This window comes from Diplotaxodon limnothrissa, linkage group LG14 (assembly GCF_057381915.1).
Source record: "Diplotaxodon limnothrissa isolate DT_005_m linkage group LG14, D_limnothrissa_male_GT1.1, whole genome shotgun sequence".
Lineage (NCBI taxonomy): Eukaryota > Metazoa > Chordata > Actinopteri > Cichliformes > Cichlidae > Diplotaxodon > Diplotaxodon limnothrissa.
Window position 1 is genome coordinate 4,596,337 of NC_140609.1, and position 15,681 is coordinate 4,612,017.

At 41.9% G+C, this 15,681-nt stretch overlaps 1 protein-coding gene across 1 annotated transcript; it reads right to left on the reverse strand.

Moving 5' to 3' along the window:
• Positions 1-314: 314 nt before the first annotated feature.
• On the reverse strand, positions 315-12,158 carry LOC146618253 (galectin-9-like). The gene is made up of 8 exons (XM_085371769.1): positions 12,024-12,158; positions 9,605-9,693; positions 7,955-8,159; positions 7,577-7,696; positions 7,285-7,398; positions 4,808-4,896; positions 1,945-2,101; positions 315-1,710 (listed from the first exon to the last, which is right to left on the reverse strand). Exons 1-8 carry the CDS (start codon positions 12,057-12,059, stop codon positions 1,564-1,566), a joined length of 957 nt encoding a protein of 318 aa, XP_085227895.1. The 5' UTR covers positions 12,060-12,158; the 3' UTR covers positions 315-1,563.
• Positions 12,159-15,681: the final 3,523 nt, after the last annotated feature.

The window sequence follows — 15,681 nt, forward strand, 5'->3', positions numbered from 1 at the left end:
GTTTTAATGTTGTGCACCATGTAATGCTGGCATGACTGAATTTCTGTTGTGCTTGCATAGGATTAATAATGGTCTTGAATCTTGAATATATACATTATCTTCAAACTGCAGGCCATATAATGACATATCTCTGTATCAGTGTCTCATGACACTGATTTCAATTTACTAAAGCCTTATAGCACTCTCTGGTGGCCATGATGGAAGGTTACTATGTGGTTCCAGTTCCAGTACCTGTAAAGTCAGATTGTTGACAAAGAGACAAGATTATATTTATTCTTACATAAATTAACTCCAAAGCCCAAACTGTTGTGCTCATTGCAATCATTTATTTATTTTTATGCAGCACTTACATCACACATCAGCTTGTAATAAAAGAAATATTAAAGTTGAAAATATAAGTAAAAGCGATCTAATAACTGTCGGTGGAAACTCACATTATCAGGCTGTATTCAAACTCCCACCAAAAGTCTGCACTCCCAACAACATCAGAGTCTTAATGACGTGGCATCATGTGGATCAATACAATATCTAATGTTTTGACAGCCCTCAAAGCAGTGGGTTAGCCCACAAAGTGGCTTTAAAAAGCAGCCTGGTGGCTTGCATAAATACCATGACCTGGTATGTTGACAGATTTCTTTGTCCTTATTCATTAAAATATCAAGATGACAACAACAAAGCTTCATAATAAGACACCACCAACCTGTTGCTTACTGCGGTTATGTCGGTCTTATATGTACTCTATAGCTGGAATAAAGAAACTAACAGAGGCTCAGTATAGACCTTGCAGTGTTGGAAAAGTAACTGAAATAAGTTGGATATGGCTCAGGGAAACTGTCGAGCACAGTATTGAAAAATGGCAGCTTGCCAACAAACATCATAGAGATAAACATTAACATAAGCAGCAGTTCTTTTAGACAGAAAAGACCACCCTACATTTTCATGTGAAATGCAGTAAAGAATATTATAGAGATTGGCTAATAATGATCTAAGTGCAGAATGATAAGAAATAAAATATAAAAATTACAGTATGGGAAGAAAATCAACTACTCAGGCACCACCTGAGTTTAGTGGTGCAGCGGTTATTCATCCATTGTGGGTTAATTTGTGATTCGAAATTACCTATGGATGTGTTTGTCTAGCTTTCTGTGTCACCAGACCAATGACTGTAAAAGCTTCTGAACTCAACTAAGAAAATGATTGAACATGGGTCAAGTTTACAATACTGGTGACAAATCCAACTTCCAACTAGACAGTGTTACATTTGCTTAAAATGTTTACTCTTTTTTTGCCTTCATTGGACAGAATGTATGTGTGTAAATTAGGCGTCCCTGATAACCAATAATGGTTGTTTCTTTCAAGAGTGACCATGTTTCAGAAATATAGAGCATACAATATTATAGAATCAGGCGATTATAAAATGAATGCAGAGATGTTGATTATACTTTGTACATTATATAATCAAACTAAGCAGTTAGCACAAACTTCCAATTAATGGCTAATTACTGTGGCTATAGTTAGGGAAATGCTGCAAAATGCTGCCAACAGCAACAGGGTCCTGCATCTCTACACAATCACAGAGGTCAGGCTGATGTCACCGTCAATCTCCAGGGAGGTAACGGCATGCAGGGGGTTGAAACGATACTTGTAAGTATGGGTCTGCATCCCATTGGCCACAATTCGGAAGGAGTGAGCTTCACAACTTATAGTCAACTAAAAAGAAATAAAAGATCATTTTGTTAGTGAAATCAGTTTGTTTACAGTGAAACGTGCTAAAGATAGCACACTTAACATGAGACACAATAGAAACATAAGTTATATGGTACTCCGAGGTCAGATCACCTATAATTCTCCTTTATTTTATGTGAAGTCATGACTGAAAAGCAGTGTACCACAAAGCAATGTGACTTCTACTGAAACTTGTACAGTGTGTATGTTCAGTCGTACCGTGAAAGGCTGACCCCGGTGGAAAGGCATGGCACCACCACGCTCCTCGGAGCCCCACTGATCCCACTGCTTGGTATTTCGCACCACAACATTCTCATTGAAACGTGGGTTGTAATGCAGAGCGATGCCAGACTGGTGGCTAAGATTCACAGTGAACCTGTGACGAAACACAAAATAACGCAATACCAGTGACTAATTAATCAATCATTTCTTTTGTAATTTAAGTCTCTAATTATACAGACAGGACAGTTTGGTTACCAATTGGCTGGCAAAAAAAAAATTCTTATGTTTTTTTAAGTTTGTTTTTTCCTGGTAACAAGATTCAATTCAAGAGCAATGTTATGTTACTGTAGCTTTGGCAGATAATTTACATTTCAAACTGTTTTAGATGAAACATTTCAATGTGTATTTGATCACCTACAACCACAATTCTGGCTTCTGTACATTGGCTGTGTCCCTGTGTGGCACACAGATTACAATCAGTCTATTACAGATACTCCTGATGTCCACTCATTATGTGTATACACCTGTCCACAGAATCAATGTGTTCTATCCCAGCCTCTCTTCTACTGTGGGCAAGACCAAAGAGCTGTCAAAGGACATCAGGAACAAAACTGTAACATGCGCAAGGCTAGAATAGTCTACAAGACCATGAAGAATAAACTTGGTGAGAAGGTGACAACTGTTGGTGCACTTATTAAAAAATGGAAGAAATATAAAATGACCATCAATGCAAAATTTTGTCTCATTGAGAAGAGTGGTGGATCAGCCCATTGCTACACAAGAGGACCTTGGTAATGATCTGAAGGTAGCTGGGAGCGCAGCCACGAAATACACTTTTGGTAACACACTACACACTACTACTATATCAGAACAGGAGCGCAGAGGATGCAGTCTCCATCGCACTGCACACTGTCCTCTCACACCTGGACAACAACAACACATACGCCAGAATGCTGTTTATAGACTTCAGTTCAGCATTCAATACAATCCACCCCTCACAACTCATCAGGAAACTGACAGACCTGGGTATCAGTTCCCTCATCTGCAAATGGTTACTGGACTTCCTGACCAACCGCCCCCAACATGTCCGGCTGGATAACCGCTGCTCATCTACAATCACGATGAACACCGGTGTACCACAAGGCTATGTGATGAGCCCTTTCCTCTACTCCCTCTTCACCCACGACTGCAGACCTGCTGATGGTTCCAACACCATCATTAAGTTTGCAGATGACACCACGGTGATTGGCCTCATCAGTGACAACGATGAGGCCGCCTACAGGGAGGAGGTGGATCGTCTGGCTGAGTGGTGCGACAGAAACAACCTGCTGCTTAACACCGAGAAGACCAAGGAGCTCATCGTGGACTACAGGCTGACCCACATCCACCCATCCACATTAAGGGGACGGCTGTGGAGCGTGTGAGCAGCTTCAAGTTCCTGGGAGTCCACATCTCCGAGGATCTCATCTGGACGACCAACTGCTCCAAGCTGGTCAAGAACGCTCACCAGCGCCTCTTCTTCTTGAGGACTCTGAGGAAGAACCACCTGTCCTCAGACATCCTGGTGAACTTCTATCGCTGCACCATCGAGAGCATCCTGACCAACCGTATAACAGTCTGGTACGGGAACTGCTCTACCTCGGACTGGAAGGCGTTGCAGAGGGTCGTGAAAACTTCCCAGCGCATCGCTGGAGCACCACTTCCTGGCATATGTATTGGACCGTCTTTAACTTGCCTGTGAACATTTTATTAATTCAAAGAAGGCTTGGAAGAAAGTGCTGTGGTCAGATGAAACCAAATTTGAGCTCTCTGGCATCAACTCGACCCACAATGCTTGGAGGAAGAGCAATGCTGACCCAAAGAACAGCATCCACAGTCAAGCATCGAGCCAATGGACAGGCCACATACTGCAAGATCTTGAATGAGAACCTCCTTCCTTCAGCCAAATGGGTTGTGAATGGGTCTTCTGGCATGGCCAACACAATGACCAAAACATACACCAAGGCAACAAAGGATGTTTCGTCATGTTAGTGGTCTAGCCAGTCACCAGACCTCCATCCTATAGAAAATGGTAAATGGACTGATTCTTATATAGCGCTTTTCTACTCTCCCAGAGTACTCAAAGCGCTCTATACAACATGTCTCATTCATCCAATCACACCCACTCAAGCAAGCACCTCTAAACTCAAGTGCAACTAATAAGCATTCACACACTCATCTGTGTGTGAATGCTTATTAGTTGCACTTGAGTTTAGACACATCAGAGGGCAATTTGGGGTTAGTATCTTGCCCAAGGACATTTGGCATACAGACTGTCCTCCAGTCCGTATGCCAAATGTCCTTCCAATCAGTAGCTGATCTGCTCTACCACCTGAGCCACAGCCACCCCTATAAAATCTGTGCACAATAATGAAGGCAAGTGGCACCCAAAAACCTAAAGGATAGTGAAAGGTTTTGTACATAGGAGTGGGTCAAAATCTGTGCTTTGTGTGTGCGCAAACCTGGTAACCAACTATAAGAAATATCTTACCACTATGCCTGCCAACAAGGGTTTCTCGACCAAGTACTAAGTCATGTCTTGCCTGGGGATAAAACTGATTTACTCAATGACATGCAAATGAACTTCTAACATTTATGTAATATGTTTTTTTCCCATATTTTTTGTTGATATTGTGCTCTTCTCCATTAAAATGAAGCCACCATAATTCATTTCTTTGGAAGGGATCAAATAATTATCTCCCTCACTGTATAGTTTAATTCTTAATTGTTTCACTTCACTACATAGTTATGATGTTTGCTGTTAAATTGATATATGCTAGTTTCAAAGTAAATAAAGCAACATCTGATCATGAAGTCTGACCTTGTGGCACTTGGGTATACAGTTCCCTGGATGGTGATGGTCCTGCCAGGTCTTAGTCCACCACTGATGGCAGACCTGTATGGAACCACCTGCACACAAGAAATATATATTATTTCAACAGAAAAACTGCAACTCTGACTACAGGTAGGTAAGATTTACCTTCTTAACATCCATCAGTTCACTATTGACATCTTTGGGGTTAAAGGTAGGGTTAGGGACAATGTTTTAGCCACAAATAAATGAGCACATTTTTAGAAGCCAGAACGTTACCTTTCACAAAAGTCTCGTGCATCCATTTTAATACTACTACAAAGAAAATTCACAAAAAAAAGAACAATATAGCATCTTTAGCAACACTAAAGAGTAAAACAGGGTGATTAAGCATTAGGTCTCTCTCTTGTAAGTCCCTGTCATTTAATTAATGATTTTTTATTAAATGATTTAATAATTGATCAACATATTTATTTATTTTGCCTTTCAGAAACCAGGTTGCAGCAGTTTGAATATGTTAAATTGAATAAATCAACACAGAGTCATACTAATTGTCAGCACATTTGAAGCAAAGGCAGAGGAGGAAGAGTAGCAGCAATCTTCCACTGCAGCTTATTAACCAACCATAGACAATACAGATTTTTAATTCATTTGAAATCCTAACTCTTAGCTTTGTACACCCGAACTGGAAAACGCGAAAACCTGTTTTATTTGTTGCTATCTAGACACCACCTGGTTCTTACTTGATTTTCTATCTGATTTCTAAGACTTTTTCTCTCATTTACTATAGACAGTGGGTGATTTTACTATCCTTGTTGGGAAAATCACCCACTGTCAGCCTCAACACTGATTCTATTACATTTAACAGTATTCACTGAAAAAATTATTTTGTCTGATAATTTCTTAATGACATTTAAATTTACAATAATGGATTACACACAGCATCCATACATCCATTTCCAAAGAGGCCCAGACCTCCCTCTGTCTATCCTCCTCCTCCATCTTATCTGGGGGAACACTCAGGCCAGCTGAGCAATATAATCTCTCCAGCATGTCCTGAGTCCTTAGGCCTCCTTCCGTGGGACACCTCACCCAGGAGCTGTCCAGGAGGCATCAAATTCAGATGCCCACCTCATTTGGTGCCTTTTGAAGTAGAAGACTTGCAGCTCTACTCTGAGCCCCTCTTGAATGGCTGTAGCTCAGGTGGTAGAGCAGTTCATCTACTAATTGGAATGGAAGGTTGGTGGTTTGATTCCTGGCTTCCCCTAGTCTCCATGCCAAATATCCTTGGGCAAGATACTAACCCCAAATTGCATACTCCATCGGAGTATGAATGTGTGTGAATGTTAGCTATAAAGCACTAACGAAAGATGTGAATGGGTGAATGCACAAGTTGTGTAAAGCGCTTTGAGTGCTCAGATGAGTAGAAAAGCGCTGTATAAGAACCAGTCCATTTACCATCTCATGATGATGAGGTGCAGGTATGTTATTCGACAAGTGTATTTGTGCTTGCCTCACCATGAAGGCCTGGTACAGCATTCACATCTGTATAGGAATTTCTTTTACTTATGTATTAATCACATTATTTTATTGTATAATGCCTTGGTGCCACTGAATTTTAACATGTCTGACACTCATACAGTAAGACAAATGGTGGGGGTGTAGTAAGGAAGTTGGGGGAAGCAGAGCACAGGAAGAGTCTTTTGTCTTTTCAAGGACTCTGGGAGGTAGCAAGGGAGTGTGAACCTGCCTTTTGTTCCTGAAGAAGGTATTTAACTGAGAGCCATGCTGGGCTCAGGGAGACTCTGCTGACCGTCTGTCCCGCGGTCATGTAGGCTCTCCACAAGCTTGGTTTTCTGTTCTTTGTGTGTTTGGATTAAAGAACGTTAGCTACCGCTCACCGCTCGTCTGCAGGCTTTATTTAAATGGAAAACTTCCACAACACATCACTGCAGACACCACCCCAATCTGTATGTCAGTCTTTTGCTCCTCTCTTCCCTCACTCGTAAGTAAGACGCTAATATGCTTAAACTCCTCCAATTGGGGCAGAAACTTGTCCCTGGCTCTGAGTGAGTGTTCCACCCTTTTCCATGGCCTCAGATTTGGAGATGCTAATTCTAACTTCTGCTGCTTCACATTCTGCTGAGAACCATTCCAGTGCGACCTGGAGGGCACCACCTTTGAAGCCAACAGAACCATATCATCTGCAAAAAGCAGAGATGAGATTCTGAGGCCATCAAAGTAGAATTAGTTGTTTGACTACCTCAGTAACCTCTCCCCCAGTGATGGGTTAGTCCCCCTCCTTGTCCCCAAACTGCTTTCTCTACAGAAGCCATGTCAGTGGGATTAAAAAGTATTACTTACACCGCCCAACACTGCTCAACTATATCCTTAGCTAAAGTCAACAAGCAGCACCCCCACCTCTAATGTACACTATGTAAGTAAAATACTGCTGTTACAAACTAGAACCTGACCACGATACTCACTGGTGTTACAGGAGGAAATCCAGGCTGTGCTGGGAATCCGGGCTGTGCTGGGAATCCGGGCTGGGGTTGAAAGCCTAATTGTGGAGCAAACGCAGGCTGAGCAGGAAAAGCTGACTGTGCAGGAAATAAAATACAAAAAGAAACCACTTTGTTATCACTGTTCTATCATATTCTTGATTATTTATCAGGTTTAAGATTATTCAAACATGAGCACAAATACACAACCAACTATGCTGCTATATTACTTATGCATTTCAAATAAACAGCCAATAAATTGTGTAAACTTCCTCACCACAGGGTTCTGAAAAGCAATGGAAGAAATTTCCACTTTTCCACCCACTGAGATGGTGTCAACCTGGTGAAATGGCAGGCGATGTCTGTACTCCATAAAGTAGCAGCCATTGATGCTGAGCTGGTAATAGTACATATGGAATTAAATTTGTGTCTTATTGTCCAAACAGTAAAAACTATTTTTGCACAACAATAGATTTTAGAGAAAGAATCACAAAGAAGAGTATTTTAAGAAATTCTAGTTTTTTAAATAAAACTTTCAATACAATAAATAGATTTTTATGATATGAATGATCTGCTCTACACTTAAATAAACACACAAATACAGTAAAATGAAATGTCAACTGAGTAGATCATATTAAAATGTTTAGGAGCTGACCTGGTAGAAGTCCCGGGTGACAGCAATGACAAGAGTGAAAGAGGACCCAGCAGGAAATGGGGAATTGTACTTCCTCTCTTCAGTGCCCCAGCTCCCATTCTGGAAAGTGTTGGTCACCACATAATGCTGACTTTCATAGCGTGGGTTAATGTGGATAGCAATGTTCGCACCAGCCATGGAACCACACTGTAGATTCACATGGAACCTGTGAGTAAGAAAGTGAATAAGAAGGAATATATGGGTGTATCATGTGATTATATTCACAGACAACTAATGAGTATAAGTTGTAATTTTTAAGTTTTTGGAGTTTTTAAATGACTGTGCTGAGTAAAGAACTAAAAATTAACAAAAATATTCCTTACAGTGGGGCAATGATCTACAGACATTCATTTCTTTGTAAGTTACAAAGAAATGAACAGTCTGTACTTTTTATTTTACTGGAGAGAAAGATCTTAAGATGCAGGAAAAAAAACATAATACATTAATATGACCTAGTAAACCTTTTCTGCTTTTCTGTTCATCCAAACATGGCAGGTTAAGGTAATGCTAAAGAACCTAATTTTATTTTCATGTGAGCACAGCACTTTCTCCTGTGCCTTGTCAGATGTTGACTGGCCTTTCAACGGGGGGTCACCCAAGCCCCTGCATTGTGAGGTCTGTGGACAACAGCACAGTGGTCAGGCTAACCGCAGGGGGATAACAACACTTTCTCTTATTCAGAATCATGTATAATGATAGGTTGGTGACACATGTTTTTATCTTCCACATTCCTGCAGTCCCACACAAGGTCAAGGTGTGTGTAAAGTTTGACCTGACACACTGGTATGTTGTTTACGTTTGAGGAGCATTTAGTGCAACAGCACATATGTAACATTTATTTGGCACCCACTCCACCAGCTTTCCAGCTAGTCCCCCTTCTGTTGACTCACACTTCGCTATATATCAGGGAGAAACCTCATTAGTTGATTCTGTGCACCTGTTTGCCAACCTCCCTGCACTGCCCCTTGAGCTCACTGCACCACCCCTCCCCTGCAGCTGAGCCTGCCACGGTCTGCCAAGGTCGAAGCTGGGTCATGTTCACCCACACAAAATTCAGACATTAGAAGAGTCTTTTTTTTTTTTTTTTTAAACAGAGAGCCGACCCAGACTTCCTGTTTTGGGGTTCTGGACCCTGCATATCAGATCCATGCCTTTTTTTAAAAAAAACAAAAAAAACACCTTGGCTCATGTGATGAGACACATGATTAATAGTGACCTCTTAAGTGGCTGTCCCTTAACACAGATGTGCAGCGGTCTGTATGGGCTATCAACTTTCAATGAAACAAACATATCTTTTCTCACACAGTAACTTCTTACTGTATTTACTTTTGTTGCTCCTGCCCCAGACACATCTGCCCATTGAGTGGACTGAACACTCTCACGTGGTTTTGGTGACTTAATTACTTCTGATTGGATCTTGTCAGTCCAGAACATTTTCATCTCATTTTTATTTATAGATGAAAGTGTTAATGTCCCCCTGCATTCGTTTTTATTTAGTTTCGTCTTGTTTTGTGCAAAAAAAAAAATAGTTGTTGACGAAAGCTTTGAAGAAAATTATGGGTTAACAAATAAAACACTTCTGCTGATAAATAAAGGAACAAGCAGACAGACCTGTCAGCCCCAGGTACGACACGTCCACTGACAGTGATAGACTTCCCCTCCTGCAGACCACCTTGGATTGACCCAGTGAATGGGATTATCTAGAAAGAACATGGATAAACATCTAATTACTGGCTTTATATTTTGACTGCAAAATCTAATATGCTACAAAAATTAAATACATGAAGTTAGAATGCCACATAAACCAAAGAAACAGTGTCATTTTGTTACTGATCATTCTTTCTTTTCTTTCTAATGGATATATATCTACATATTTTGTAGCTACTTTGTTTCCTGAAGGTGCTCTTTGTATCACTTTCTTAACTTTTTAATATGTGTGTCTCTTCCTTCATGAATGTCTGTTTTTATGTTGGCAGCAGTTTAATAGAAGAAGAAAAGGCTGGCAAAATTGACATGAAAACTCACATCTAAGTTGGAAAAACACATATTTGTGAACTTTAATTTGTTCAGTTTTGAGAATATTTTGGTACACAAAGTTGCACAGTTGTTGATATCATACAAAGAAGAACACAAATTATTTGCTTCATTCTAAGGTTTTTTTATGGTGCAGATATATTTATTTCACAAATTCCAACTGGGCGATGGCTGTTTCTCGACTGGCGCTAGACTTCAGTGTACCATCAGAAGAGCTGAGATTGCGGGTTCCAATATACTCTGCATTGACTGATGCCCCCAGAACTCCAAACCAATGGAACGGGATATATGACTAAGTAACTTGTAAATGGTGAAAACATAATACCAACAACAAGTTGCTAAATGGTCGGACTATAGGCTTTATAAATATATATACATATCAGCATACACACACAGGAGGAAGTGATTGAAAAACATGAATTAGGCTAAACTCATTGGGGTGGGGAAAAGCAATAACACTCTATTTGAGCACTCAGTTATTCCTTATTACAAACTTCAGTCACACACACGCGCGCCAACAGGAAGCCTCCTCAACCTAAACATGGCAGACTTTAACCTAAAAATGCAGCCTGGTCCCAGTGTAAGGACCTCCAGGACCTCCACAGCAGCCAGCAGTTGGCACTCACATTAAAATAAATAAATAATACATTTAAAAAATGTAGAGTCTAGAAAAGAAAGTGTTTTATCGTCTCTCCCTGGAAAAAAGATTTTCACCCCAACGACACCTTTACATAGATATACAAAGGACAACAATAATACATGTTATCAGCAGCATAATTATTATTATTAGTGTTATTATTATATATCTGGTCCCAATAAAAGTCCTGCTACTCATGATGTACTTAGAACCAAAGAAGGGGGAAAGGCCTCAAAAATGCAAAAGGATGTTGCTGCTGTAAACCACTTCCTGCTAAACTGTCATGCATGAATTGCAGCTTCACTATTATAATCTGATCTTATAGGAAGTGGAATATAGAAATAATGAATACCATTTTACACAAGAACATCAGAGAATAGCTGTGACTTTAATTATTGATCTTCTATTATTGATAGACTTTTACACACTATCTTTAGTTTAAGTTGTGTGACACCAGTTTTAAAGCCTGCAGTTAGTCTTAACCGCACTGTTTATTGCACTTGGTTTGTTTGTGCGTCGCAGATGTTTAAGCAAATGTATTTACTTCTGGGCCACTAAACATGTCCAAATATGAATTCTGTTCTGGCTCGATATTTTACACGCTATATCCGTATCGGAATAACGCAAGTTGTTCGGGTTGTTTTCGAACTTTCTTTTTGTTCATATTCTGCGCATCTGTTTCCCACCTAACCGCTGCACTGGAGCCAAAACTCGAGACGCCTCACGGACTCAAGCATCTGCATGTGTCTTTTCTTCCCTGAAAACCTCGAGGCCAAAGTTCACTTCAGTGTTTAGATTCAGGAAGCAGCAGTGTACACTTCCTCATTCACGCTGCTCGCAAGTGAACATTTTGGGGTTAAATCTTTGACTTTAGTTAAAAAGAAAAAGGCTGCTTTTTTTGTTTCCTTTGTAGAAGATTTTGATTTAGTGAGTTAATAATCTGTTAATTTATGTGACCCCATCTTTATATTTTATTTTCACTATATATGAAAGTTGCTAATATGTAAGAAATGTTTATTCTCTGAATCTGTAATATATGGTGCATTTTGTTTGTATGTTTATATTACTAATAAAAGAAAAAGAAAAAATTAAAAAAAAAAAAAAAAAGTGAACATTTTGGAAAGATCGGAAAGTTTTACAAAACAAAACTTTTATGATGCGCAAAAAACCCAAAACGTTTTACTCTCATGCGTATAACCAAGCCGACCAGCGAGGTCTAAAACTCGCACTGCCTGTTTGTGTTCGCTGCGTTCACCGGGCCTTGCGTAACGGACTAACGGAGCAGCCGTGAGAGAGGAGTATTCTTGCCGTCCGTGAAAGAGCGAAAAGTCTTAAGATGAACATATTTTATTCTCTTACCGGGTTGTAAAAAGGTGACTGCTGATAAAAAGCCATATCCCTGAACGGAAAGACGGAAGATTGTTGAGCTGTAGAGTGCTCTGAATTTCGCGAGTTAGCCCACCTTTAGGTTTCGTTTTTCCTATAATAGGCGGTATTTAAAGGTTTTTTGCAAGCTGCTTATTTGCTTATCCTGCCAGAGTCCCCCACCACCCCGCCCCTCTCTTCCTGGCGGTATTTAAATATGATGAATCGTATCCGTTTCCCTCAGCATTGACATCCGGCTAACTGTAGACTATCAGACCTCAAACAAGACTCTACAACACACACATTCATACAGACAGCAGACAGACAAATTTTCAATAAAAAATAATTTCACTACACTGTAACTCCTGCAGCAACTTAAAGTTTAATGGCAGGCCATCTCCAAAGCTTTAACTTAATATGGAAAGAAAATAATGGCTCTGTATTATCACTGTGGGAAAAATGATTTGGACTAGCACACACTTTTGTGCAATGATGCTTTCTTTACCACCACAGGTGTCAGGGCTCTGTGTGCGGGCAGGCGGAGAGGAGGATCCAAACGCAGGACTCAGACACTAACTTGAAACTCAAAGACCTCAGCTTTATTGCTGGTACGAAAGCAAAACATGAAGTGAACATGGACTATGGAGAACAGAAACACAGAGGCATAATCTGATGATACGACGTGACACCGAGCATGGGAAAACACAGGGCTTAAATACACAGGGTAGTAATGAGGGAATGGGCAACAGAAGGGAGACACAGCTGGGGGAGATCAGGGCTAAAGAGACGGGGGAGCTAAGCTGCACACACCAACATAAGACAAAGACTTTCACAATAAGACAGGAAACAAGAAGTACTAAACCAGATGCAGACATGACACTGAGAGACAGACTAGACACTGAACAGAAACTGCAACACACATGAGAACCCAAAACCTAAGAACTGATCCCTCACCAAGAATAACAGAAACAGATCTATAATGATAATAATAAACAAAGCACCAGAACATCAGAAAACAATCCATAATGCAAAAATAAACCAAAACATAATAAACTCAAAATACTGGGTCCAACGGACCCAGAACCGTGACAGAACCCCCCCTCCAAGGGCTGGCTCCCGACAGCCCCAAACGAAAAAGCACAAAGCACCAGGCCAGGGTGGGCGGAGGGGGCCCAGGGGCCCGTTCTTCGTATCTCGCTAAGTAGGTTAGCTGGATTAGATTGTTGACGATTTCGCGTGATCTTGGATCGTTCGGTTCCCCGAAGCTCATCCGGGACTTGCTGCCATAGCAACAGAGCCATAAGCGTAAACCTGCTCGGGAGCAGGTTTACTTTATGTAAACAGGATTAGATCGCGGCCACGCAGGTATGTCCGCTTCATTTATACGAAAGCAACAGCGATATTCCACACCTGTTTCACCATAAATAAATAACATCAATATAACTGAAGATAATGCAGCACCTGATCCATTTATTGATGTCACACAGATACATACAGGTCATTTCCTAAAAAAGGGAAATGTACTATTAACATTCTATTACATGTATGTGATTATTTCAGATGTAATTCATATTTCAGAGTAGTAATTGTAAATTACTTCGTGTAATCAAGATGGGAGACCACGGCTATAAAAGCGAAGGTGGATTTGGGAAGCCTGTCGCAGCCATGTCCTGTCCGTATACGCGAGCCACCCATTGCGGAAGGTGCAAGATTGATAAGGAGAGTCCTCAGAATTCAGCGTATATTGCGGGACAGACAGGATCCTTTAGCTCAGCGCGACAGTGTGCTCATAGAGAGATATCGATATTCCCGTGAGGGTATTATTCACTTAACCAACTTGTTGACGAGGGGGTGCAGGACCACCACCTGTCTTTTTTTGCTCTGCCCTTTTCTTGGTTGCTGTTATAAACAAACAAACAGAGTATTACAGGGTCTCTTTCCAAGAGACGAAAAGCAATATAAGTGATAAATATTACCATTCTGTAGAATATTCTTATATTTCACTTTTACTTGTTCCCATGTTCTAGTGGGTCCTGTTGTGGCTCTAATGTGTAAGGGGATATAATATAACATAATATAATATAATGTAATATAATATTGGTTAATATAGTGTAATATAATAAATCTACCCTACCGCCTACTGGTGTTGGCCAGAGGGGCCGATGGCGCGATATGGCAGCCTGGCTTCTGTCAGTCTGCCCCAGGGCAGCTGTGGCTACAACCGTAGCTGCCTCCACCAGTGTGTGAATGTGAGAGTGACTGAATAGTGGCATTGTAAAGCGCTTTGGGTGCCTTGAAAAGCGCTATATAAATCCACTCCATTATTATTGTTATTATTAAATTACTTACGAGTTTAATTTGTCAGCAACTTTCTGCCAGCCCTCTCTCCTTGCTTTTGCAGCCTTTGCAGTGTTCCCTTGCGTTTTAATTAAACTCTGAAACTCCTGAAATCCCTCACTCAAGAGTTCTTGCTCTGCTGCCGAAAAATACCGAGCGCTCTCCTTCGACATTTTCGCCGACCAATCAGAGGGTTGCCGATCAATGTTTCTACTATCGATGCGTAGCCCCTTTTACGACACCCAGTGATCTCACATTACTTCATCCAGCTGTACTAATCGTCAACAGCAGGTGTGTTCGGAGAACCGGATTAGCGAGCTCACGGTTAGCGCGATGATTTGGTCTTGGATGTGTCATTTGATCTTGGATGTAGTAAGCGACGTACGAAGAACGGGCCCCAGGACGGAGGGACAGAGACCAAACAAAAAACAAGAAGAACCAGAGTCCAAAAACGCAGAAAAGCACATCAAAAACAAAAGGAAACCAGAGCTCAACAAGAGCCCACGAAAAGTTCAGGGGGCCGACCGTGCACACGGCAACGGCGGCGCGGGCAAAACCAATTGGGAGCCCGACCACTTGGAAGGCAGTGGCGGCCACAGAGCAGGTCCGGAGGTCCGGTGTGGCAACAGCAGGACCAGACGAAGACGAAGGCGGAGCTGAGGCTGGACCAGATGAAGACGGAGCTGAGGCTGGACCAGGCGTGGATGAAGACACGGCTGCGGAACCTGACGGCAGCGGGACGGCTGCAGGCGGTGATGCTGCAGGCGGTGATGCTGCAGGCAGTGATGCGAATGCTGCAGGCGGTGATGCTGCAGGCGGTGATGCGAATGCTGCAGGCGGTGATGCGAATGCTGCAGGCGGTGATGCTGCAGGCGATGATGTAGAAGTCGCGGGGGATGATTCAGCAGGTGACGGCTGAACAGACTTCCCTGGACCATCAGCAAATGTGAGGATGTTTTGGCTGGGTCCTCCAGGACCCTCAGTTAACGAGGCGTGTTGCTGGACGGGCTCCTCGGACCCTCCAGCGGAGACAGGAGGCTGAACGGGCCCCTCGGACCCTCCAGCTGACGACACTTGAGGCTGGACGGGCCCCTCGGGCCCTCCAGCTGACGACACTTGAGGCTGGACGGGCCCCTCGGGCCCTCCAGCTGGAGCAGATGCAGGACCAGAGGCAATTGGGACCCCTGGCTGAGGGTGAAGATGAGTGGCTGACTGAGCAGATGACAACGCTAATGATTCCTCCACTAACTGAGCTACTGACTGGGTTATGGACTGTAACAAAGCTTGCAGAAAATCTGGTTGTGGTATCGACTGA

Excerpts from the sequence above, each read along its gene's own strand:
- LOC146618253 (XM_085371769.1), bottom strand. The coding sequence starts at position 12,059 with ATGGCTTTTTATCAGCAGTCACCTTTTTACAACCCG. Across the intron at positions 8,160-9,604 it reads GTCGTACCTGGGGCTGACAG|GTTCCATGTGAATCTACAGT; the intron begins GTCTGTCTGCTT and ends TCTTACTCACAG. Across the intron at positions 2,102-4,807 it reads GTATACCCAAGTGCCACAAG|GTTCACTGTGAATCTTAGCC; the intron begins GTCAGACTTCAT and ends GTTTCGTCACAG.